Source organism: Urtica dioica, chromosome 10, assembly GCF_054948205.1.
Source record: "Urtica dioica subsp. dioica isolate 48M chromosome 10, U.dioica_male_clone48M_v1_H2, whole genome shotgun sequence".
Lineage (NCBI taxonomy): Eukaryota > Viridiplantae > Streptophyta > Magnoliopsida > Rosales > Urticaceae > Urtica > Urtica dioica.
Window position 1 is genome coordinate 18597479 of NC_142765.1, and position 27542 is coordinate 18625020.

At 37.5% G+C, this 27542-nt stretch overlaps 2 protein-coding genes across 4 annotated transcripts; both read left to right on the plus strand.

Annotated features, from left to right (window-relative positions):
- The first annotated feature begins 4096 nt into the window (after window positions 1–4096).
- LOC149383721 (DDT domain superfamily) lies at window positions 4097–9543 on the plus strand. Of its 2 annotated transcripts, none has more exons than XM_089628644.1 (12): window positions 4097–4784; window positions 4886–4996; window positions 5416–5502; window positions 5604–5641; window positions 5727–5808; window positions 5941–6047; window positions 6206–6362; window positions 6555–6647; window positions 6982–7105; window positions 7728–7770; window positions 7864–8055; window positions 8161–9543. In XM_089628644.1, the coding sequence occupies exons 1-12, from the start codon at window positions 4389–4391 to the stop codon at window positions 8987–8989; spliced, it is 2259 nt and encodes a 752-aa protein (XP_089484770.1). In that variant the 5' UTR covers window positions 4097–4388; the 3' UTR covers window positions 8990–9543. The 2 variants fall into 2 exon arrangements, with proteins under 2 accessions (XP_089484770.1, XP_089484771.1); XM_089628645.1 differs by having other exon boundaries at window positions 8164–9543.
- A 15220-nt stretch (window positions 9544–24763) lies between these two features.
- On the plus strand, window positions 24764–26531 carry LOC149383722 (putative F-box/kelch-repeat protein At1g15680). 2 transcript variants are annotated; one of them, XM_089629254.1, is made up of 4 exons: window positions 24764–24854; window positions 25231–25538; window positions 25643–26126; window positions 26240–26531. In XM_089629254.1, exons 2-4 carry the CDS (start codon window positions 25237–25239, stop codon window positions 26276–26278), a joined length of 825 nt encoding a protein of 274 aa, XP_089485380.1. In that variant the 5' UTR covers window positions 24764–24854; window positions 25231–25236; the 3' UTR covers window positions 26279–26531. The 2 variants fall into 2 exon arrangements, with proteins under 2 accessions (XP_089485380.1, XP_089485379.1); XM_089629253.1 differs by having other exon boundaries at window positions 25643–26531.
- The last annotated feature ends 1011 nt before the right edge of the window (window positions 26532–27542 follow it).

The following is a 27542-nucleotide window of genomic DNA, read 5'->3' on the forward strand; positions in this document are numbered from 1 at the left end:
AGATATATATGGACAACAAAAACTTATTATATTTTTAATATAAAGTTTTTTAATTATTAACAAAAATAATTTTAATAAAGTTTTTTAATATAAATTAGATAATATTTGTATTTTTAATATAAATTAGATAAAGTTTTATTAGGAGATAATTTCGAGATTTCACAAAAAAAAATGAAGATATTAAAGTAATTGTATATCAAGATACATAAACGCTTTTTCCAAAAGTTAGGATTTCTAGCTTTTTCGTTTCATGTACAATTTCTAAAATCGCTTTTGAAGTTTTTTCTGAAAACTGTTTTATCAAACGCAAACAAGCGGTTTAGTTTTTTCTAAAAACAAAAACAGAGATTAATAAGCTTTGCCAAACGAGCCCATATCAAATCTTTCTTTATCCAAATATACATGGCAAGCAACTACAAAATCACCTGAACCCCATTACCCGAAAAAAGATGAACAAAATGATCTTTGAAATTTTCAAACCCCTTCGTTGTGAATAAAAATAAATCAAATGTATTGACAAGCCATGAGTAAGGAAATCAGCTGAGTTTGTCATTGAATTGATAGGAAAATGAGATTATTTAATAAGTTTTCAAAACAAATAATCAAGTGCATTCTTATTTATCGTTACCATTAATTTATGTGGGATCCCAAAATATTGAAAATGAAATAAGTCATTGATTTTCACTTCAAGTGAGGTTAAGAAATCCCTATTATAGTATTAGCTTTCAAATATACTACAGAAAGTCAAAGTCGGATACATAATCATAGAAAACTTTTGCAACCCTACACTTCAACATTCATCTATTTGTTGTTTTAAAAGAACATATATAAAAAGAGCAATAGAAATACGAACAGTAACTAGTTTGGAAATGTGGTCACTATAAATAAAGTAATCTCATGAAGATTGACTTGGAGAGTCCAAAGTCAACGCTTAATGTCACATGTTTTGTTTGAAATTGATTTCATGCTTTCCGAAATAACTGAACAAGAATTAATTAGTTTAGAGAGAAACATTTTTTTTTCCTGCTAGCATTTGTTTGTCGGAATTCTTGTGGCATCTAAGGATAAGAAAACTCATGTTACATGCTTTCAACGACCAAAGATATAATGGACAAAATTGTATGTATAGGAAAAATGATATTCCAGTTGAAAAAGGAACAATGAGACTCGAAAAATGAAAAAAAAAATCCGAAACAAATTCACCGGGACCACAAAATCAAGGCTCAGACACAAAAACGAAGATCCGGTGCCAATGTCTCAAGACCTCGCACCAAGTCCTCAAGATCCCGAGCCGAGCCAGTGAGCCTCGCGAGTGCCTTGTCCAACGGCAAGGCAAGGTAGTGCCCCACACCTCTTCCCATGCCTAAGCGAGCAGCGCGCCCCGCGGGTACCTTGCCCTGTGTCGAGGCAAGGCAACGCACACTCCCCGGGCGCGCCTCGCCATGTGCTGGGAGCCTTGCCCCGTGCCAAAGAACCCAAGACAAACACGTGGCAAAACTTACTCTCTCACTTCTCACTTCCTCTCTCTACCATCTAGAGACGAGATGAGACTCCCACATTATATTTAGCTCCTCGAACTAATGTAAGCGCGTGTCAAAGGTAATCCATCTACGCCTTCATAGCTCAATTTGCTTGTCTCGCTTAGATGGCGAAGACCGAAAAATCAACTTCCGATGAAGAAAAGATCAAGACGATAAATACCACTACCACCTCGATTGTCTTTCATAAATCTCCTTGAAGATTGTGGCATTCGGGTCTAAACCAAATCTGCCCAGTCTTCTTGTGACCGACATAAAACGACCGTCTTTTCTCATCGCGATTCTGAGGACCTTCTAGAGATCGTGAAATTTTGAGTCCTCCCGAAGTAGTCAAAATCCTTTTGAGACCACCGGAGAAGCAACGTTAACGACTTTAAGGATGCACTTGGCATCTCAAGTCCACCTCTTATATAGCCACACATGTCTCAAGTGTTCATCTAGAAAATCACATTACCCTGAACTTGGAATAATATTACAAAATAGTATATAATTTAAGTTATTTTCATATAGTAAAATAGATACTTTAATCAGTTTTACTATATTATGTTTTCCCAGTGAGAGACTTTATTGGTATATAAAAACATCGAAACAAAAAGCCAAAAAAATGATTGGAAATGATTTTGTAAGAATTGGTAAATATAAAAAAAATTAGGATAAATTACATTTTAGCAACCTGAACTGTTGCACATTTAACAACTCACCCATTGTTCATTCGTTTCTTTCATCCGTCTCCCTGATCATTCAAATGTTTGTAACAATACTCATTATGTCAATTTTTTCCTAATAGTGCTAACAAATTAAGGCTAAAATAGTATTCTTCCTTTGTTTAATATTAAAAAATATAAATTAAAAGATTACGTAGAATAGAATTTAATAAAACATCCCTCTCTCGATTAATTTAATATGTTTTATTTTATTTTATTTTGTTGGATTACTATTTGAACATAATATTTATTTATTTTGGTAAAATTTACAGTAACACATGAAGAGCTTAACACATGTACAACAAAATTAATACCGTTAGGAAAAAAACTGACGGAAGAGAGATTGTTGCAAATATTTAAATGATCAAAGAGACCGATGAAAGAAATGAATGAACGATGGGTGAGTTGTTAGCGTGCAACACTTTAGGGGGGCAAATACGTACTTTATATATCATAAACCGTGTCTAGCTGAAGGGAGATCTATAATGAATGTTAAATGGATGGATGATTATGACAATAATTGTAGTATATGAATAATATTTTCCATCTTATAATTGATACATCGTAATTTAAGCTCGATTATAATATAGTATATGTACATGTACTAGGTTTCAATAGCAAAAAGCAATACACATTTAGTGCAATAGTACTTTGCGAGTTGATGAAATAAACACAATTAATACTATTTACAATTACATTATTCATCAACCAAATTAAGAAACAAAAGAGCAAACTATCACCCGAGCGCATTTGGAAATCGCCAAAAAATATATAAGAAAAAAACTACTTTCCTAATGAAGAACATGAAACATTTTATCATCATCAAGATGATAATACTCACGCGTTAAAAAAAATTACTATTTGAACGCATTTGGAAACCGAAACTAAAATTAAAAGAAAAAATAACTACTTTCTTTAAAAAGAACATGAAATATTTTCTCGACCTCAAGTGATGGAAAAAACTTCAAAGAAGAGAACACCGAACAAATCTTTGGCGTGGTTGAAGACCGGTTGTTGATAAAACTCCCAAAAAAAAAATCTAACAATTGTTGATATCCTCACTCCATTGTTTACATATATATATATATATATATATATATATATATATATATATATATATTTTTTTTTGTACACTCACAACAAGAAAGAAAAAAAGTGCACACCTTTTGTGAGATTAGAGAGCATAAAATCAACCACGGAAGCAAATCTTGGTAGTAGAAGTTTACCTTTGGACTACATGTTCATCCTTCAACAATATTCTAATTTTCATGCATTGGATTTCTCATAACTATTCACTTTTGAATCTTTTTTTTTTTTTTTCATATAAAATTCCAAGCTTTCAAATAGTGATCTCTTGAGTTTTCTTCCATATATTTTTCTAAGACCTTATTATCTGTTTCGTTTTAAAACATGTGATGATATTTATTCGTGGGTTTAGGTTTTCATAGCCCATGATTGTGTAAACTATGAAACGTACTCTTTATAGCTATTTGTACAAGGGACAAGACAAATTAGTGGACTGTACAAATCCCACTTTATATTTGTCTTCAATATATCTACAAGTCATAGAGATCAACCAAAGCAATGACAATGAGAAAATATATCAGTAAAAAAACCTAGTCAAAGCGTAGAAAAATCTACTATCAGATTTCGCAAACCTTTATTAGCAGTTTAGCACTAAGATGAATTAGTATCGATACTTTTTAGGTTAACTTATATATTGATTATATCAATCTCGTGAACAAATTTATCATAAAACAAGAGAATTTACCCCAAGAAACTAACAAAAGTAGGGAAATTGCTAATCAAACCCAGGTCTCTCTCTCTCTCTCTCTCTCAACCCTTCTTTAGCCCTTCTCTCTTTTTTTATCCTTTTTTTTTTGCTTGAAAAATTGAAATTAAAAAACCTTCTTTCCTTTTTCTTTCTCAACATTGCAAAAGGAAAAATAAAATCAGAAAAAAGGAAAAATAAAAGACGAAGAAGAAGAACATATAACGAAAAGAAGGGAGCCCAATGCAAACCTACGGCGATGATCCACTAAGCCTAATCGCACCATAACTCTGCATAAACCCTTCTCTCTCTCTCTCTGTCTCTCTATAATCTCGATCTCTTTCTTTCTTTGCCTGTCTCTCTCTAACCATTACCATGTCGCGCGAACCCTCGCCGGCTCCGATCGAAGCCGTTCCGAGCACCACGCTCTCCCGGAGCAACCGTCCCTCGCGCGCGTGTACTCTACGCGCTGCCGAGAGGCTCAAGGCCGCGGCGGCCGCCGCCGCCGCAAGCGAGCCTCGGCGAGCGAAATCGTCGTCTTCGAAGCGTCGGAGGAACCGAGCGAGCGAGAACGGAGACAGAGGCGATGACGATGAGGAGGAAGATGAGGAGCAGGAAGAGGACGTCGGAGATTGTGACGGCGAAGATTCGTCGGCGCAGCAATGCGGCAAGATCGTGACGTCGCTGGTGGCGCCTCCGCCGGAGGCACAGTTGCCACGGTGGAATCTCCGGTCGATGTGGGAGTTGGCTTCGGTGCTCAATTTTTTGCATGTGAGAAAGCGAAGACCTTTTTAAGTCTCTGAGCTCATCGATCTCTCTGTGTTAGGGTTAAAAGCTGTGTTCTTTTTTTTTTTTTTTTTTGGGGAATTTAGGTTTTCAGGCCTCTGTTGAACATTTCGGCAGAGTTCTCGGCGGAGGAGTTCGAGACAGCGTTGATCACACCCAATGACAATCTTAGTGATATTCACATCCCACTGCTAAAGGTTTGTGCTTTTTAGCTCTTTCGTTCATTAGTTCTTGAAGTTCTTTTTATGCAGCATGTATTTCATTATATGTTCAGGAAACGGAAAAGTTCAAGACTTTGAAGTTTCAATGGTGTAAATTTTGGTTTTTTGGAGTGATTGAAGTTGCAAAGAAAGCTTCGTTTATTTCCTTTCCTTGTAAATTTTTTTATTTCAAAGCTGTCGGTTTAGTATGTTGTGCTTACACATCGAGTGTCCGGGTCTTCTGTCTGGATATGAATCTTGATAACCTAAGCAAGATAGTGTCTGTTCTTGTGTATACCTCAAAGTGTAGCCAATTCAATTTATCATGCTTTCCTAGATTTTATTGCTTTATTACAGCATTAACATGTGGTCCGAAACGTGTGTTTTCGCATAATTTTGATTCTTTCTTTCTTCAGGCAATACCTCCTGTTACACGAATGGCACTTACGCGTGATACTTGGGTCACCGTTTTATGCAGGAAGTTGAGAGATTGGTGGCATTGGGTGAGTCACACATGTAATTTATTGCGAAAATTGTTTTATGGTTAAATTCAGTCACTTTTTCTGGTTGTGGAAAACTTATTTGGACTGCCGTCATTGCACAGGTCGCAGATGGAGATCTACCGATTGTTGCAGCCCATGGGTGAGGAATCATAAAATTTTAGTCTTTTTTCATCCGTATGAACTTACATGTTTCTAATGTGTTGTGAGTCTTGACATTTTACCAGGGCGGAGATTGAAGCATACAAAACACTTGATCCTGGAGTACGCGTGGTCATTTTGAAAGCACTTTGTGACATTCGAGTGGAGGTATTTTATACCTATTCTAATATATGGTTATCTTAAGTTCATGTTACTTGCCACAAATGAAAAAAAAGAAGAAGAAAAGAAGAAGATTGCTGTATATCATGGGAAACATTGAAGTTCTGTGGTGTTTTGCAGCAAGAGGACATCAGAAACTACATTGACAACTCGCTAAAACACGGCGTTCGTCTTTCAACATTTCGTAAAGAGCGTGTTGGGGGTGATTCTCATGGAATTTCTTACTGGTATAGCAAAAACCTAGTACCAAATCAAATCTTTAATTAAAATGCTACTTAGAGATGGCTTATGTTTCTTGGTTTTTACTAGAAAACTGCAGTTGATTGTGATAGGTTATTGTAGAGAATAGTGTGTTTGTTAAGTCTTGTTTATTTTCCATACTCAGGTACGAAGATGACTCCTTAGTTGGTCATCGCCTTTACCGGGAAATACGGAAATTTGAGATGAAGAGAGCGAAAACTAAGGGCTCTAATGTCGCTCTTGCGGCGACATATCAGTGGGAAACGGTGGCAACCAATTTTGACGAATTTGAAGATGTTTCTGTAAGTTTCTAATAGTGATGGATTCATATTGTAAAAAAAAGTTAGAATTAATCTTGCATATCGTATGAATGGTCATAGTTACCATTTATAATTGGATTCGGAGATTTTAGTTTGCAATTAATGGTGATGCAGATTTTATAACAAGACTTGTTAGAAACTAGTTTCACCCTAGTAATCTATTTTCATGTACAGGAGAAGCTTTTCACGAGTAAAAATAGAACAGAGGCGTCACTTGGGAAAAAGTTGAAGAATGACATGCTTCCAGAGATTGAGAAGGTTCATAAGGTACATATGCATGTGATTTTTTACTATAAGGGGAAAATATATTATCATTGCTTGATTACTCTTCCCCAGTGCTTTTCAATATTTTGGCTGTTTTAGGCCGGTATTTGAATCAGCCCATTATGTGGCCGATCTTTTTCCCCATTCGTCCTTAGTGCACTGTTTTGTAACAACTGGCATGTACTTTTTTAGTCTATTCACCATCAGTTTCTTCTTTAAAGAACAAAAATTTACTCTTCCGAGGATTCTCAAGTTATTCCATCAGTGGTTGAGGTGATAAAACCGTTTTTTTTGTTTTGTTTGTTTTTTTTGTTTTTGTTTTGTTTTGTTTGAGCAGAGGAAAGAGAAGTTGCTGAAGAAGCAGCACAGACAAGCCCTTCTTCTTGACAACTTTTACCCTGTTGATGGGATTGGTCCTGGTCGCTCACTTCGAGATAGAAAACCTGTCACCTATACCTTTGGTAAGACACTTATTTCTGTTCCCATGTACATAGTTTCCATAAGGTGGATTCATATAGTGTTTTTTTAATTTTTTTTTTGATAACCGTGGTGTCCGGGTGAGACCCGACTAATATCCACGAGGCCCTGGCATTATCGACCAGGAGACTACCCCAGTGGCCCCAATTGTTGCGTCCAGGGGGAATCGAACCGGGGATGTGCAAGATCCCAAGAATCGCCCTTACCACTAGACCAACCCCTTGGGGTTATATAGTGTTTTTTTAATTAAAAAAAAAAAAACTGCAACGAAACATGTGATGGCCAACATGCGTTTACCCCAATATGTTCAAGCTGTTAACGCTTCATTTTGTTGATATAACTGAAACTTGCTGGGGTTTAAAGGATGAATTTTTATTAGGCATGTTTTTTGGGGACTAAATTAAACCATCTGAGGGATGATTAAGATGAGCATGGGAATTTAAATGAAATGCATAAATTCTCTTAGAAAATAGGGCAGAAGTTTATTGTTCGATTTCTGGTAATTAGTTTTGGATTGCTGGATTGGATGGCAAGGTATTATATGATTTATGATGCACGATATATTTGGGTAATGGATGCATTATCTTATTGTCGAAATGACTGCAGATGACTACGATCGATCCATTAACGAGGCAATCAAGATAACAAAGTACGGAACGGTTCCCATCTTTATGTTTCCCTCTTGAGCAGGATTTCATATGTACTGATCACAGTACTGATATTTTTTTTTTCACTGTTTCAGAAAGAAACCACCATCTCCGGAGTCATTATACAGAAGGGACGGCCTTGGGAAACCTGAAGCTTCTTCTAATGGTAAATGGAGTCCGTCATATGCTGAGAACAACTTTAGTGCTTTGTCTCCCAAATCCCCTGATTACAACGAGGCTGATGATGAGGATGTTGATGATGACGATGATGAGTCGTTGGATAGAGGGTATGATCGTTTCCCTTTCTACAGACTTGTTCCTTGATGCTTAATTTCTTTAGTGCTCTACTCTACCTGTACTAACTGCAATATATTATATGTGTTGACCTGTAGTAGCAACCGTCGTAGACAGAGGCCTCAGCGATATTCCGAGAAGGATTTCGTGGAAGCGATTTCAGATAACGATGCAGATTTCGATAGCGACGATGACATAGTCGGAGAGGCTATATACGACGAAGAGTATCTGAGGAAACGAAAGCAGAGGAGAAAACTGTCTAGTAGCTCTGAAGGAGACGAGGAATATCATTGGGACGATGAGAACGCCGAAGAGGAAGAAGAGGAGGAGGATGAAGAGGATGAGTTCTTGAGCGGCAGCGATGACAGCGACGAGTCCCCGAAGTTCAAGAAATTGCGGGGTAGTAGTACGAGGAGGGGAACGAAGCTGAGGTCGGTTGGTGATCTTCAGTCGGGTCTGAGACGGAGCAAGAGGTCCACGAGAAACCGAATCAACTATCAGCAGTACGAGATTTCGGATTCGGAAGGGGAGGCTAAAAAGCTCAAAAAATCAAATTCATTAGAAGAGCACTCGGATGAGAGCGAGAACGGAATTGAAGATGAGCACGAGGACGGGAACGAGAACGAGAATGGGGGGTTTTCGATGGAAAGTCCAGTGTCTGACGCGAACGAAGACGATACCCAAGAAATCCCAGTCGGTCAGAGCGTTGGGGAATATCCCGAGACAGTCGAGAAAGAAGAGTCAATGCCTCCCCCTGAAAAGTCAAACAGTCCGGGGCAGGAAGAGATCGACGGAGTACGGGAACGGCGTTTTCTTGATCTGAACGAGATCGCTCCGGGCGATCTGAATGAGGCCGTCCCAGGTTCTAGCTTCGACGATGCTCAGAACAATGCAGTGATGAAGGACGACGATACAGATGAATTCTGAAGAGCTTCCTATATAGTCTGGTCTCGTGGAACGGAAAAAGGTTTGTTTTGACTTTTGACCACGGAAGCCAAAAAAATGTACGATATGTAAGACCATTAAATTTTGTTAAAAAGGGCTGTGGCATAATTTATAAGCAGCCTTCCTCGGTGCACGATCTGAAACGCAACGAGGGTGTGAAGCGAAATCATGCGGACGAGAGTAAGTTAGAGTTAGATAGTCATTCAAGATAAAAAAAAAAAAAAAAAAAAGTTAAATGGGGGGTTTGTTGGAAGCTCTTTTAGTTCATCAGGTCATTGTACAATAACCTTCCAACTAATTATTGTAACTGAAAAGCTTGGCTTTAGAATATGTTCAAGCCTTTGTAGTATCGCCGGCGTCGTCTCTACTCGTATAGTTGTGACGATGATCATCTTTGTGCACTTGGGTTTATAATTTATTTGTCCGATCAGTGAAAAAAAGCGACCTTTCCTCCCATGAAAAGGTAACTAATTTTCTCTGCATGCGTTTCGGGTTTCGGCTTCGATGCTTGTAATTAGTTTGTTACTTTTTAGCCCCTTTCATTTCGTAACTCTTTTCGCAATCTAGGACAGAAACATGGTGAAATATTGTTTGATGGTTAGTTTCACTATCTTGAACATCTTGGAGAGCTTGTGATTAGTGTGCTGGCCAATTTCTTAGATTATACGCGTGACAATTAAGTCCCGAGAGTGGAAAGAGAAATTTCATTTTCTAGACTCAAAAGTTATGGAAATATCTCAATTAGACCCGCTAGTTAAAAAATATCTAAAATTGGACTTTTGTACTAATTTTGGACGAAAATACCCTTAATTCAAAAATTAAACCCTCTCTCCATCTCTTTCCATCTCTTTCATTCTCATTCTCATTTTCTCTCCACACCAAAGAACACCAAATCCGACGTGAGCCCCATTCCGACGCCCAACCACACCAAATCCGACGAGTTCCAACGCCCACCACACCAAATTCGACCGAATTGGAGGTTAATTTTTTTTTATTTTTTTTTAAGGTTGATTTGAATGAGATTTAGAGGTGAATTTTTTTTTTTTTTTTAAAAACTGGGAATTTCCGATGAAGATCATCGGAATCCATCGGATTCGGTCGGATCCGACCAAATCCGATGGATTCCGATGGTCTTCATCGGAAATTTCCGATGGATTCCGACGAAGACCATCGGAATCCATCGGATTCGGTCGGAATCCGATGGATTCCGATGATCTTCATCGGAAATTCCCAGTTTTTAAAAAAAAAAAAAAATTCACCTCCAAAGATGGATTCCGACACGTTCCGACGAGTTCCGATGGATTCCGACACGTTCTGACGAGTTTCCGAAACCCTCAAAAACTATGGAATTTTTTTCAAAAACGATGCGAAACCCTCAAAATCGAAGCTAAACATATACCCAAATTCCTAAAAAAAAAAAAAAATCGGGGCGTTGCCCCGAACCCCACGAGCTCAGCGGTGAGCTCGACCACCGAGAGTTCTAATCCTAGCGCAACCAATTCGAAAATGACAAGAATTGTGATGAAGATGATTTGAAAATGAGAGAAGAATATGAGTTATTTTGAATTAAGGGTATTTTCGTCCAAAATTAGTACAAAAGTCCAATTTTAGATATTTTTTAACTAGCGGGTCTAATTGAGATATTTCCATAACTTTTGGGTCTAGAAAATGAAATTTCTCAGTGGAAATATGGGTGTTATTTTCCGTAAGCAAATGACAAAAATTATCTCTGATAAAAAAATGACAGAAACTACCATCTAGAGTCTACATAGATCCACGTGCGTGTGTGTAGATCTCGTCGACAAGCAAATTTAATGGAAGAAGTGTTGGGCTTTATTGCGAGCCAAATGATCTAATTCCAATCCCGTGATAGGATTGGAATTTCGAGCCTAATGGCTTGTGGAAAAAATTAGTATTGTTTCAAAAGTAGTGTGTAGATGTTTTAATTTTTTTTTTTTTTTACATAAAAAATTGTGTAGTTTTTTTTTTCTTATAAATTAAATTTTAAGAAGTTAATAAAGTTAAATGTATTTTAAAAAAGATGTGAAGTTCGAGTAAAAGAATTATTTACTAACTTTAAAATAACTTCTCGCAATATAAAATTTAGAAATGTTATATTTTCGATTAGTTTATACAGACACAATACAATTTTTACGGGTTTTACACCATCTTCAAAGTGGAGATCGTGATTCAATCCCTACCTAACATAAATGTCCTTGTAAAAAAGTTCTACATGGTCAACAACTATGTCCTAAATCAAGGTTCGAAATGTCGTTTTCGATGCCGTTTTGAGTCTCTTGATTTACGAAAAATCGACACGTCGACGGAAAATCGAACGGAAAAATTGTGGAAAAGGACAACTGATTTGCCGTTTTCAAATGCCGTTTTCGATAGAAAATCGAACGGAGATAATGTTAGTAAAATAAACTAATACATAAATATTTGTAAATATAGTCCAAATTTAAAACACTAAAAATCATATATATCAAACACAGATATTCTACACTTAAAGTCACACCGCAAAATGTATCAAAGACGGAAATATTAAGTCTAAACATTGCAAACCACCGTCAAATATAGATGTTCCACACACATATAGATAAAATAGAAAATGAAATGCATCAATTGAATCTTGATGGACAGTCCGGTTGGATAAAACTCGGTTGATTTTCTTGAAGCTCGCAATATTGGCACCATATGAAATGCCCCTTGTATGATTGTTGGAAGTTTTGAACATATCTGTCATAGTCGGCTTGATCGTACCTCACGACATCACTTAGGATAACGGTAAGAAATATACATATTGAAAATTAACCATCCTAATAATCTAACAAATAATGTTTGCTCTGATACCACTTGAAGGAAAAATTATACTACTAATATTTTCCATAATCAACATGTTTTTTAGATTATTAAGGATTAAAAAAAATGCATGAATCCATCTTGGTCGATCACCACTTGATGCGGAAAAACTTTGATAATCGGTAGTTGGATGAACACGAGCCGAGTGGTATGTGGTCTTTGTTGATGTCGTTTCCGAGTCTCAACAACCACGAAGAAAACAATATGGATATTAGGTGTTTATTTTGATTTAGTTTAACTATGTGGAGCCCAGAGAGACTTCGTATAAGAAACTAATACCAAATATAGATAATAATAATTGCAAAAAATTAATATAATTTGAACGATTTTATTAAGTTACGATCTCAATACACTGGGCAAGCTCGATTCACTATGAGGACAATCAACAAGCTCGAGAATACAAAGATAGATAGAGAGAGAGAGAGAGAGAGAGAGAGAGAGAGAGAGAGAGAGAGAGAGAGAGTATGCGATAATAGGTTAAGGTCACGTGCAAATCTTCTCGAAAGGAGAGGATTTATACTAAGTCGAGATGCGATATCCTTGGAGACACGTGCTGGTGACTTCGTCCTTCATTATCTCGTCTACTACCACATCGCCTTCTCGTTTGAACGGGCTTGGTAGAAGTCTCAATTCAATAAAGTGGCGAGTAGTTTCTTTTCGCACTTACGGGACGCCTGTCAAAACATGTTTATGCTAAGCTCTAAAAATAAAAATAAAAAAGTGTTTTTGGAGGAAGAGGATTAGAAAACACTTTTGAGGAATTTGTAACAAATATGAAACATATATCATGGTTCTGATCGGTCGTAGGTCCATCTCAAAACTTTTGAGCTTTTTCTTCGAATGTAGGCGTAAAGCAAAAACTTTACGACACATGTGGGTCTAGCCGGATCTGCCAAGAACATATATGTCTCAGCTATTTGTTCTTCAAAAAGTCGACTCTATAATGTTCTTCCCTCATGATATGGAATTGTTAAGGTGTCATGTTATCAAAACAAAGGTGTTAGCTATATTCATCAAGTTAAGTGTCGTTTTACCCATGAACAAGAAGAAAAATATATGAATAAGAAGAGTATAACAAGCCCTCTATCCCTATAATAACAACCTCGAATAATGGGGTCTATAATAACAACCTCGAATAATGGGGTTGGAGGATGGTTCTAGTATACCTCATAATACGATGACGTCAACTTTTAATATGCCCATAATGTAAAAATTAACATGCGAAAAATCAACTAAATATTGATTAAGTGATTTTTCTAATATGAAAAAAGATTAATTAAACAATAAACACATGATGGTTTAATCGAAGTCGACTTGAAAACGGATGATATAAATGCAACATTTGTAAAACATAGAGTTATAGATGACAATTTCTTCCATAAATTTATCACACCGAATAATAGATAACAATTTAAATGTCCTTACAAAAAAAAATAGTGATGAAAACGGTGAAGATAGAATGCTCAAATTAGTGAAAAGTTATCACTAATTTACACGAATTAGTGAATAAAGCAATATCGTGCGTCACTAGAATTAGTGATTTTGTTATTTAGTGACAACGTTGTCACTAATATGAATGATTTAGTGATATCATTTGTCACTAAAATACTGGAATTAGTGACAACGTTGATACTAAAACACTGGAATTAGTGACATTAAATTTGTGGAATTAGAAAATAAAAGACACAAATGTCAAGCATGAAAATTACTATTATGCTCTTCCGTGACTTGTCAAAAAGGTACACGAAAACTAAATTGAGGTATCTAATGTGAAATAATAACTTGACAAAAATCCTCATTAAAAAAAAAACAAAAATTGGAAGCAAAATGCTTCGAGCGATTCCCAGGGCAAGAAACTATAGCATAAACTAAAAAAAAAAAACTAATTAAAAACTGATGAGTGATGACACCTCATTTGTTCTACAGCCAATCGGCGACACCGGCTTCATTGCCAAGCTCGAACTCATTTTACTTTATTATGACAAAAGCAACACACAAAATTTTAATTTGAAGAAATAGGCTAGTGTTAAATACATAATCCAGAAGAGATAAAATAGCTAAACTAACAACAACCTATTAGCTATAAAGAAGGAAACGATTATAACTTAACTCCTAAGCTAACTCCTCTAACAACTCCTAAATACCAGGAAGCTTGACTAACACGTCAACTCCTAATACCCGGAATTCTACACTCCCCTCAAGCTCGCTGGTGGATGTCGATTAAGGCGAGCTTGGAATAATTGTCAATGAAGGGTTGACGTGGTAGTGGCTTGGTAAACACGTCAGCAGCTTGATTTGTAGAATTAAAACATAGCATTGATATTACTTTTTCTTCAATTTTCTCACTCAGAAAATGGCGAATAATCTCGACATGTTTAGTTCTATCATGCTGAACAGGGTCTCTAGCAATGCTTATTGCTGATTTATTGTCGCACAACATCTTCACTGGACTATCTATCTTGACCTTCAAGTCCTCGAGTAATTTCTTCAGCCATATCCCTTCACACACTCCATGAGCTAATGATCTTAGCTCTGACTCAGCACTGCTCCTAGACACAACTGATTGCTTCTTGCTCCGCCAAGTAACTAGGTTTCCCCAGATGAAAGAACACATGCCTGAGGTTGATCTAGAGTCAGTCTTAGAACCTGCCCAGTCTGCATCGGTGAAGACTTGAATCTCACGGCATTATTGTTTCTTGAACATGAATCTCATTCCTGGTGTGGACTTGAGGTATCTGAGGATTCTCATTACAGCTTCCATGTGGAGTTCTGAAGGATCATTCATGAAGCGACTCACCATGCTCACTGAGAAACTTATATCTGATCTAGTGTGAGCTAGATAGACAAGCTTCCCAACAAGTCTTTGGTATTGGCCCTTATCTACTCATTTCTCAGTGCTTCTCTTCATTAGCTTCACACTTGGATCCATCGGTGTATCAGCAGGTTTACATCCCAACATACCTGTGTCTTTGAGTAGATCCAGTGTGTACTTCCTCTGAGACACTGAAATTCCAATCTTGGACCTTGCTACTTCCATGCCTAGGAAATATCTCAACTCACCAAGGTCTTTGACTTCAAACTCAGTAGCTAGGACCTTTTTGAGCTTCATGATCTCTTCTTCATCATCACCGGTGAGAATTATATCATCCACATATACACTGAGGGTGGTACATTTTCCCTGCTTTGAATGCTTGGTGAACAAGGTATGATCTGCATGGCTTTGGCTGTACTGGCAATTCTTGAGGACTTTTGTGAAGCGTCCAAACCAGGTCCGTGGACTTTGTTTGAGTCCATAGATGGACTTGTGGAGGTGACATACCTTGTGTTCATGATCATCTTCAAATCACGAGGGCAAGTCCATAAATACCTCTTCCTCAAGTGTGCCATTGAGGAAGGCATTTTTGACATCTAATTGGAATAATGGCCAATCCAAATTCGATGCTATGGACATGATGACCCTGATTGTATTCAGCTTAGCCACAGGTGCAAATGTCTCTTGGTAGTCGATTCCATAGGACTGAGTGACGGTGTCGTGAATACGTCAAATTTAGAACCTCACTCCGTAACAATAGTATAGGGAAAATAAGGGTCGATCCCACAGAGACACGAATAGTTACGATTCTTTTATTTTCTCAATTAAATTAACCGAGGGATTTTTCTTATAACAATAATAATAAAAACACGAGAGAAAATTAACTAGAACAATCAACAAATAAAAATAACGAGAACTTTCACGAATGAGATGAATATGGTCAAGGGATTTCTCGCCACCACTAGCCTAACATGAATTTTCTATTGCGCCATTCCTCCTAATATGTCTACTCAATTACCAGTCGTTAAACACCAAAGTTCAGTTTTTCATAAGATTTACTCGAACCCGAATGCACGAATTCTCACACTCAATCCTAATTAATTCCTAACACGAGTTATTGAACTAACCTAGAATTGACAATACTCTCTAAAAACCGGCTAATCGAGTTTAACTAATCAAGCGTATTAATTAAACAAGGTCTTTCTCACAATATGTTCATAAATGCATAATCCCATATTTTTGCCACAATTCAAACCGTTGATCATAGACAATCCCGATATTCAAACTAGCTATCAAAGCATGTATAAATAATTTAGTAAGCTTCCTAAACAATTTAAACACAATTCATAGAAAAAATATCAAAGAGAAAGAAACACAATTTCATAGATTACTCAAGAAACTTTGCAATTTTCAATTCAAGTCATAGAACTAGGGTTTTGAAATTTCCCCAAACCATTAAGGAATTTAGTCACACATTATTGAATCAGATAAATAATGATTCATTGAAGAGAAAGGAATAAAACTGTTTTGAAGTGTTGTGGCCGTCCAGTAGCAGTCGCCGCTCCTCTCCACTGATGCCGCTCTCTTCTTTTTTTCCTTCGCCTTGTTCCTTCGTCTGTTATCTATCTCAGCCTTCCCTGATATCCCTTATATCCTTTTACTGATGTGGAATTCTCTTCTAGGGGTGTTCATGAGAACCGACAAACCAAACAACCCGATCATCCAAATCAAACCGCACTCTTTTCTAACCCACCCCATTACAACCCGAAAAAATTTGGGTTGAAATCAACCCAACCCGCAAGTGTTTCGGGTTGGTTTGGTTTTTGATCGTCATGAGATTGAGTTGAACCAAACCAACCCGATCCCGTTAAAATAAAAAAAATTCTCTAAAAAAATGAAAAATATTATCAAGGTAAAATAAAAAAAATACACCATATGCTTTATGGTTTTAAAATAAGAATATAAATGCATTTTTAAATTAATTAATTATTTTATAGGTGTATTTTTATGCTCACGACAGTTGATAAATAGATAATATAAGTAGACTCAATATGATCATAAAGACTTACTTATATTAGTTTCAACAACTCGTTTTTTTTTTTGTTACTTTACAGATTTTTCACGAGGTCTAGATTTTTATGGAGTATGAAATTTGAGATGAGACATAATTTATTTATTCTTAGTATTTGCATGATTTTTTTTTTAATTTTTTTTTATGAATTTGATTCAACGATTATATTTTGTACATTTGTTGTGACAAATTAATCCGAACAACCCGACTTAAACCACCCCAAATAAATCAAACCAAACCAACCCGATTAATATCGGTTCGGGTTGGTTTGGTTTCAGTACCATAAACGGTGGGTTGGGTTATAAAAATGATAAACCGAAGATTTCGGGTCGGGTTCATGAAATGTACAAACCCGAATAACCCAACCCGATGTACATGCCTATTCTCTTCAACAACCACGTAATGGGCTTTTCTCCCTATCTCACGTAATGAGCCCATCATCTTTATTATACCCACGTCAGCCACTAAAGAACATCAAAGAAATTCCAGCTTTTGGTCATTTATGTGGTCTTTTAAATATTAATGCCCAATATACCACTTTTCCATGAATAATTCTCTCCGAACTTGTCCATCTTTATTTTTGTCTCTATTTGCTGGACTTTCACACCCTTTTAAGTCTTTATCTCCAAATAAATCTATAACATCATAAACACATCATTTAGATTCATAAATATAATTTTATAATTAAAATGCATATGAATCCAATATAAAATATTTATAGATTTAATTAACACCCTATCACTGAGTATATCCCTTGGCTATAAGTCGAGCTTTGTACCTTTCAATTGAGCCATCTGACTTGTATTTGACAGTGAATAGCCATCGACACCCAACTGTTCTCTTCCCTCTTGGCAGTTCCTCAATGCTCCAAGTCTTGTTTTTCTCTAGGGCTTCTATCTCTTCCATTGCAGCTTTTCTCCATTTAGGGCTTGACATTGCTTCCTGAATTGTAGCTGGTGTGGTGACTTGATCCATTTGAGTCAGGAAGGCTTGATATTTGGTGGAGAGATTCCCATAGTAGATGAAGTTTTGGATCTGGTATGGACCACATGCTCGTGATGGCTTTCTCAATGCAATAAGGAGATCAAGATCTGTTTCACTGTCAATTGTACTGATTACAGGTATGTCAGGACTAATATTACGTTGATCTGATTCATCTGTGTTGTTGATTGAGGATTGAGCAGGAGATGTTTCATAGAAGTGCTGAAGTGTGTGTGTCTCTTGTGGCATTTGATCTTGGTGGGACTCTTCTGTGATGTGAGATCTTGTTATGGATCTGGTATGGTGTCTATGAGGCTTACAGGAGTAGGTATGGGCTGAGGGTGTTGGATTGGTGTGTTTAAGGTTTCTATAAGTCCTTCAGAGGAGGCAAAATATGGTGTGGTCTCATGGAATGTGACATCATAGGAAATATAGGTTTTCTTATTCTGAGGTGAGTAGCACTTGTATCCCTTTTGAGTGGAAGAGTAACCAATAAAGATACATTTGATGGACGTAGGATCCAATTTGCTGTGATCATATGTGTGTACAAAAACTGAGCATCCAAATACCTTGGGTGACATGGTGGATATGAGCCTAGTTGTTGGAAAAAATTCTCTCAGTTTCTCACATGGGCTCTTGAATTTTAGGACTCTTGAGGGCATTCTATTGATGAGGTATGTGGCGATTAGGATGGCTTCTCCCCAGAGGTATTTAGGTACTTGTGACGTAAACATGAGAGACCTAGCAACTTCTAATAGCTGTCTATTCTTTCTTTCAGCTATGCCATTCTGTTGAGGTGTTTGGACACATGAGCTGAGGTGGATAATACCTTGAGACTGACAATAAGAGTTGAGTTGTGAATTGAAATAATCATCGGCATTATCTGAATGTATAATCTGTATGTCTGAGGTGAACTGATTTTTGATCATTTTGTGAAATTGGATGATGATTGAGCTAGCCTCAGATTTGTCTTTCATAAGGTATACCCAACTTATTCTAGTGTGATCATCAATGAGAGTTAAGAACCATCTAGAACCATTTAGATTTTTCACTCGTGAGGGGCCCCAAATGTCACTATGTAAAACAGAGAAGGGTTTTGATGGGAAATATTGCTTAGGGGTATAAGTACTACGAGTATGCTTTGATAATTGACACACATCACACTGAAACAAATTTGTATCTTTATTAATGAATAATTTGGGAAACATTTTCTTGAGATACGCAAAATTAGGGTGGCCTAAACGATAGTGATGCCACATAATATCTCTATCTGCTTGAGAGAAGGCTGACTAATTTTGGAGAATTGAAGCTGAGGCAATTTTGCTGGAATCAGTGTTTGTCTTGATGAGGTAAAGTCCACCATACATTTCAGCACTGCCAATCGTCATCCCTGATTTCTTTTCCTGAATTTCACAAGACACATCATCAAAAATTGTTAGGCAACATGAGTCCTTATTTACCTTATAAACAGACAACAAATTGCAGTGTAATTTAGGCACATGTAGTACAGATCTCAATGTGAGTTGATTGGTGATTTTTACTGAACCAATCCTAACTACCAAAGCCTTTGAACCATCGGCTATTGTGACATACAAATTCTCATTACTTGGTGTATAATTGGTGAATAGATGGAAACTTCTTGACATGTGATCTGATGCCTCAGAATCCATGATCCACACAATTGAGAGATTAGTAGTCACATGGTATGCTGTTACGGCTTGAATAGCCCTCAGTATTGTACCTCTTTGAGCCACCAACCCAGATGAATTAGTTATAGGCGAGTCACTTGGTATGTTGTCTTTTCTGATGATGCATGTGAGCATCTCAAGCTGCTCAGGACTGAAGGGGCTTGAAGATGCTGAGTTGGCTTGTGTCTCCGGATCTTTTGAGTATCTTGATGGCTTCCAGTTTGCTGGCTTCCCATGAATTTCCCAGCACGTCTCACGTGTGTGCCCTGGCTTCTTGCAGTGATCACAGTAGGGTCTTCCCTTCTTGGCCTTGTTGTAGGGTGCCTTGGCAGCAAAGGCCTGTGATTCTTCGTGTGCTATTAAAGCAGAGGCATCATGAGAACTTGGCGAGGCTGAGGTGAATTGTGTTGTCATCATGAGCTTTCTACGGCTTTCTTCATGTCTGACCATTGAGAATGCCTCGCGGAGTGTTGGAAGTGGCTTGATGCTCAAGATTCTCCCTCTGACTTCATCTAGTTCCTTGTTGAGACCTGACAAGAGCTTGAACACACGTTTGGTTTCCAAGATTTTAGCATAGAGAAGAGAGTCTTCAGGGCAGTTCCACCTGTGTTGATCATAGACATCAATTCTTTGCCATAATCTTGTTAGTGTACTGTAGTATTGAGTGACAAAGGCATCTCCTTGCTTCGAGTCATGAAGAAGATTTTATGTCTCAAAGAGCTCTGAAGTGTTCTCTGAATCTGAGAAGGTGACACGTGCGGCTTCCCAGATTTCCGATGCAGTGGAGTAGAGTAGGAAATTCTCACCTATTTCCGGCATCATAGAGTTAACTAGCCATGACATGACCATGTTATTCTCAGCCTTCCAAATTCTGAATTTTGGATCATCTGTCTTCGGAGCTTTGGCTTCTTTGGTGAGGTGATCGTCTTTGCTGCGACCACAGATGAACATTTGGACTGACTGAGACCATTGAAGATAGTTTTGGCCATTGAGCTTGTGGCTAGTGATGGTGTGAGGGTTTTGATCGGCTATGGAAGTGTTTAGGGAAGGGATTTCGGATGAGGATGCTAGTGCGTGTGATTGGCCGTATTTAGTCATTTTTGGATCGAGATTAACACTTCTCTGATACCATGAAGAAATAGGCTAGTGTTTGTGAGAATACTCGATAATCTCATTATTCTTCATAATCATCATTAAATACATAAACTAGAAGAGATAAAATAGCTAAACTAACAACAACCTATTAGCTATAAAGAAGGAAACGATTATAACTTAACTCCTAAGCTAACTCCTCTAACAACTCCTAAATACCAGGAAGCTTGAATAACACGTCAACTCCTAATACCCGGAATTCTACATAATTCAATATCACTTCACACCTCTATATGATTAAGATATTCACCATTGCTCCTTGTAGATGAAATATCAAGCTTTAACTATTTTTTACAACTATCAACCAGTTTAGCATCACTCATTGTACACTTATTGCTGCAACGAGCAAGGATTTTTTTAGAGCAACTCAATTTCTTCTTATCCAAACACTCTGGTGAAGATTTGACATTGTTGTTATTGTTAAAGTTGGAGTCTTTCTTGAGCTCAACACAATGAAGCCGCTTTCGGTTTCCCCACTGTAGAAGAAAGTCTCTCTCCTTTGGCTCTTGATTTCAAAGAATACTCAAATCACAGATTTCAGACTCGACCGAAAAAAAATTCAACACTTCGTGGCTAGCGTGGTTACCCTTCTTCTTCTTGAAGACGGAGGTCTCAAATTTGAGCAGAGCCTGATCCATGATGGAGAGCGGGAGAAAGAGACAGAAGTAGAAGAAGATGAGGCATTTAAAAATAAAATAAAAAGAAAAAAGGTATTTAAAGGAAACGTCAAACTCTTGTTAGCCTTTTGGCAATGTCCCTTGTTTGAATCTGTTTTAGATTTGGAGAAGCCTTTTACTTGTAGCAATTTCATCATGAAACTTTCATGTGGTGTGCCAACGATTTGAGAAGGTAAATATTGAATTTTTTTTTGTACCGCATTTCTAATATATATATATATATATATATATATATATATATGTATATAATGGTACCGAAATAGTGTTTTTTTTAAACGTGGGCGGAACCACGAAAATAACATAAAAATCCCTCACGTATGGCGGAGGAAAACCGTGGTTACAAGAGATGGAAAAAGCCAAAAGCAGAACCCACGCAGACACGAAAAGAAACAAAACACCCAAGAAAGGTCCTAACTCGACGCACGGGATTGAATCTCTTTATCATCGGCCCTAATGGCCTCCTCCGAGCATGGAGGGACAAGCCCCATCCATCTCGAGTTAGAATTATGAGCAACAACAAAACGGGCTAAGTTGTGAGCTGCAATGTTTCAGAGACGAGGAATAAACAGAATTTGAAACTCAACCAGATTACTTACCTCTCTCTTGATATGATGCAAGATCGTGCCGAGCTCAGTCGTGGGGATCTTCCCCCCTGCCACCACCTTCACCACCTCTGCGCAATCCGAATGAAGCTCCACTCTCATCCCGCCGATGCTAATAACTAGATCTATACCTTGGAGAACCGCAAACGCCTCCGCAAGCTGGGGGGAGAATCCCCTAGCTTGGGAAAGCATTTGCGAGGCAAGCACCCTACCGGTGTGGTCCCGAGCAATACAGCCCACACCGAACCTGCCCTGGTCTCGAGCTAGGGCAGCATCCACAGTGACCGAGATTGTGCCTTGCGTCGGAGGAGTCCACCTAGGCTTTGTCGACCTCTCGTTCTTTTCCCGCGCGGTATCCTTGTTTGTGCCTCTATACTCTTCAAGGAAGCTCCCCGTCCACTGAACAAGCTCAGACTGATTCCACGCTTTCTTCCCAGAGACGACATTGTTCCTGTGATTCCACAATTCCCAAATGATAGTGCTATAAAATTCAAAATCACTAACCTCAAGCCGCTTTGAGAATGATATCAAAGGCATCCCCCTCTCCGTGGGTCGGAATGAGCCTACCAAGGCCAGCCTCCTTCCAGACCTTCCTGCTCCACTTACAACCCCAGAGAGCATGATAATCAGTCTCAGCCTTCCCCGAGCAGATAGGGCAGCAGTCGTCAGTGATGACCTTCCTCTTGATCAGTGTGGTGAGGGTCGGGATCCGTCCCTTGCAAACTCTCCAGACAAAGAGCTTCACTTTAGGGGGACCTTCAGTTTCCAGAGATTTTTCCACCATTCCTCCAACCAGGACTGATCTGAGGAGCTGGCGTCATAGATAGAGGCCATCGCCACCCGATACCCACTCTTGACTGTGTACTCTCCATCCTCTGTGTAATGCCACCGTCGTCTATCGGGGACCCCCTCACCGCCACTCGGGATGCTAAGAATATCCTTAGCATATTCCTCTCCAAACATGGCACGTATCAGATTCTCATCCCAATCGCCATTCAACAACATCAGCTCCGCTACTCTTATATCAGGGGGAATCAGAGGGGGGTCAATCCACAATGAGGGACTAGGTCTGGGCATCCATTTATCTCCCATAACCATAACAGACTCCCCATCGCCAATCTTCCACCTCGTGCCGGCAAGAACAATCTCCCGACCCCAAACCAGACTGCGCCATATAAAAGAGCTATTCGAACCACAGTGGCCCGACAAAATGTCCCCATGTGGGTAGTAGCTCTCTCGAAAGATCTGGCCAACCAAACTGTCTGGCCGTCTAAGAAATCTCCAAACATTCTTCGCAATCAAGGCTTGGTCTCCAAATCTCTGAAGCCCATATCCCCCTCCGCCTTATTCTTCACGAGAACCTCCCAAGCGCACCAGTGAGTCTTTCTGGCCCCATTACAGTTGCCCCACCAGAATTTAGCAATAGCCGAGTGGATCTCGGAAATCAGAGCCTTCGGAAGCTTCAGGCAAGAGGCCACATAACTCGGGATGGCGTGAATGATAGACTTGATGAGTACCTCTCTGCCAGCTTGCGAGAAAGAGAGACCGTTCCAACTCTTAATCTTGTCCCAAATACGCTCTCTCACATACTCAAAGAGATCTTTCTTCTTACGACCTGTGAACACAGGGAGGCCCAAGTAGCGTTTGTGCCCCGAGGAATGTGAGCATGTGGCTGAGATTTTACGTATTTACTCAGAGGCGTCGGGTCACTTGGTTAACCTTCAGAAATCAGATGTCTGCTTCGGGAGAGATGTTGAGACAGAGGAGGAGGAGCGGTGTGCCCAGATTCTAGGGGTTCGAAGGACGGATTGCCGAAACAGTGTTTGTAAGCCTTATTTTTATCAAAAAAATTAGTCAAATAAAACACCGAAAGTCTAAGAATTATTAGATAACCAACCTTTTTTAAATTTTTTGTAAATAATCACTCAACTTATTTACGGCACTAAAAAAAATAAAAATACTAAAAAAATTCCCACCTATTTTGAGGTTTTTTTTTTTTTTTTTGGTCTTTTTGAGTGTCATAAATAAGTAAAAGTGAGTATTTACAGAAAATTAACAAAAAGTTGACTATTATACAAAACATTATAAGTCAAATGGCTATATTGTTAAAAAGACCCTATTTTTATAACATATATTCAAATAAATAATCTAGCCAAAACAGTTTTGTTTTTTTTTTTTTTTTCCTCAAGTGTTTCTTCTTATCAAATTCCCCTTTCCCGATTGCTTTAGTGGTTTATTTAAGTAGTTGCTGATATAAAAAAAAAAATAGTTACTGAAAGTCTGAAACCACGCTATATTTTTACAAAAGAGAAAAAAAAAATTAAAAAAGAAAGGATTTTTGGCACAAATAGTACCCAACTTTTTATGGTAATGGCATTTTGACCTCCAAACTTTTTTTTGAAGCATTTTGGTCTTTAACCTATTGATTTTGTAGCATTTTGATCCTTTTTTTAAAAAAAATATTATCTTTTTTTTTTTAATATTCAACACCTAATCAACTTAAAACGTAATTACAAACTAAAACAAGCTGTTTGTGATTTTAAAAGTATAAAAAAATGTAACATAATGCTTTAAAAATCTAATTTTGTGTATATATATATATTTTTAGTAATTTAAAGATCAAAGTATGATTTAATAAATATATTTTGTAAAATTAACCATGTATTTTAGTATATCAGCATTTTTAAGTTTATAAGGTATATAATTTCATGAAATAAAATATATTTTTTCGAAAAGGACCAAAATACTTCGAAAAAAAGAGTTTATGGATTAAAATGCCACTATTATAAAAAGTCAGGGACTATTTGAGCAAATATTTAAAAAGAAAATAAATTGAGCGTAGAGTTGGGTCTTTTTGGTATTTCGAACTATTATTTTACTAACATATAAATCTATAAGATTTATCTTCCGCGCTGAATTGCTGTGTGTTTCATTACCCCTCTCTCTGAGCCCAAACCCGTGCGTCGCTGGTCAGCCCCTCGGCCGAGAGATCTACGAACAAGGTATTCGATCGCTCTGAACTGTATTTCTAAGAGATACTTTTACTGTTTTTTTTTATAATGATTATTGTCAAGGAGAGTAAGGCTTTGTATGTGCGTTCTGAATTTTTCAGTATGCTTGACAATCCCGTTTTCTTTATTTAACAGATAAATTATAATCTTGCATTGATAATTGGTATGCGTGGAATTTAGCTGTTTAAATTGTAAAATTATTAGTAAAGTTGGTATCTTTGTAACTGATTTTGTAAAATAGAAAAATTAGAAGATATTTTCGCAGTGTGGTGCAAGAAAATTCAATAAGAAAATAAAAACAACTGGTAAGGAAGATCATTATAGAGCTTAAATTGAGTGTGTGTATATACATGGTTCTTTGTGCTAGGCTATCATGGAGTCAGCAAAGCCATACTCGCTTGTGATTCAAGAGAGTTCTAGCTATGGCAATATGGTAATAAACTGCAGAGGCCCATGTACCCGCGACCGGATATTCAAAACCTACGCACTCAAATATCTCGATTTTCTTCCAGTCGATGATCAACCCAACAGTTTAACCATCATTTGCTCATCATTTAATGACATATTGCTCGTCTCTCGTGGCAACAAAACTTTCTACTTATGCAATCCCGTGACAAAGCAGTGGATCCTTCTTCCTGAGGCCCCACCTATTGATGATGGGAACCGCAAACTTAGGTACATATTATTAGCATTGTAAAAATCTACAAATTGTGTGCATATAAGTTCATGAGTTACTCATCTCATTGTCAGCTGAATTATTTCATTCTCTTGTGTTTTAGGTATGCATTGTCCGCTCGGAAGTCCGAAAAGGAGTGTTACGAGTACCGGGTTTCGGTTATCTACTATTCCAAGGACCTTCGTTTGACATCAGCGTTGATCTTCTCATCTGAGAGTGGAGAGTGGAGCAAATCGCCAGTCACACCTCCTTGGCCGTCGACAATCGTTACTCCTCATTTCGATCGATTTCCCTATACAAACGTGGACTCCAATGGAATAGTTTACTGGATAGAACGAGAAGATAAACGTGGCGTTGTCGCATTGAATCCATTTGCGGATCCAATCACTACACAAGGGTGGCGTTTCATCGACCCCCCTCAAGATATGGCTGTTCCCAGACGTGGTTACTTTTCCATGAAAATGTTCCAGGGCCGGCCGTGGCTGATCAAGTCTGGGCGACATCCCAATTATTACTTCAAAACTTGGGAACTAATAATCGATGATGACGCAGCGTCTAAATGGCGCTTGGTGCACGATAAGAGCGAGGTAAAATGTGGTGATCTTGCTTGCCTTGTAGGGCGAGTCGCTTATACTTTTTCTTTCGTTCTCCATCCGAGTAACAGCGACGTGATCTTCTCCTATTCCTTTGTCGATGGTAGTTGTTTCCGGCACAACATAGTGACTGGGTCAATTCGTGAGTTTAATCCGAAAATAACTAGTTCGGATGCCAAGGAAGAAGGTGATAATGATGATGAGATGATTTCACTTGATCCTTACAACATTCCCGATCTCACTTTCATTCCTTCCATGTTCTTGCTCCCGCGTCTTGCCGTGCCAACTCTGCTTCCTAATCTCCCATCTACTTAATTTATCTTATCTCTCTCTGATCATGAGTTCACTATCTACATCTCTATCTCTCTCTCTCTCTCTCTCTCTCTCTCTCTCTCTCTCTCTCTCGGGTATCAACTAAAATGTTGTCCGATTAGTGATTTTCCGTCTTTTTTTTTTTATAAATAAAAATGTGAAATTTTTGTATAAATTTATACTAATTTTTAAATTATTATAAAAATTTATTTGTTTTGATGTTACCAAAACGATGTAAAAGATATAAAATGATTCTGCTTCACACTCGTCATTGAATCTCGGGCACTGTAGTTTAATAATAAAAAAAAATATTTATGTTTTGAAAATAGTCAACGTTTGCAAACTTTTGAAAAAAAATAGTCAAACAGTCTATGTGACATAAGTGACTGTTAATAAAAATTAATTTTATGACCTTAGCTTTTTGAATTCGTCACGTTCTCTCTCCTAGTTTTAAATTCGTCACTTTATCTCTCATATTTTTTTTCTTACATTTTTTTTCTCATAAAAACTTCAAAAATCCATATATATCTCATATGAATTCGAAATTAAGTGATTTCAAATCCTACGGATTCGTGGTGCCGAGATCTTAAAAAATGATTCATTATGTTTGATAAAAAAAATCATGTTTAATACGTCATGTTTACGTGTGTTTGTAATGACTTTTTCAGAAATATTCTATAAATTTTTATTTATTTCAAGATAATTTTCGAAAATTTTCAGCTATTTTCATATCTAAAGCAGTAACGTGATTTTTCTACATCTATGGCATTAAAAATTATTTTTCAACCAACACAATGAGTCTATTTTTGAAGATCTCGGTGTCACAAATCCGTAGGATTTGGAATCACTCAATTTTGAGTTCATATGAGATAGATATTGATTTTTAAAGATTGGATAAATAAAAATGTTTGAAAAAAAAGTAGAAGAGAAAAAGTGACGAATTCAAAATCAAAAGAGAGAGAAAGTGACGAATCTAGGAAAAAAATCCGCTAAATTGATTTAAAGACACTTTTGAAATTTTAACCCATTACTCTAACTGATACCTCATACATTTGGCTATTTTCTCATAAGTTTCTAAGCGTTGGCTAAATATCAAAC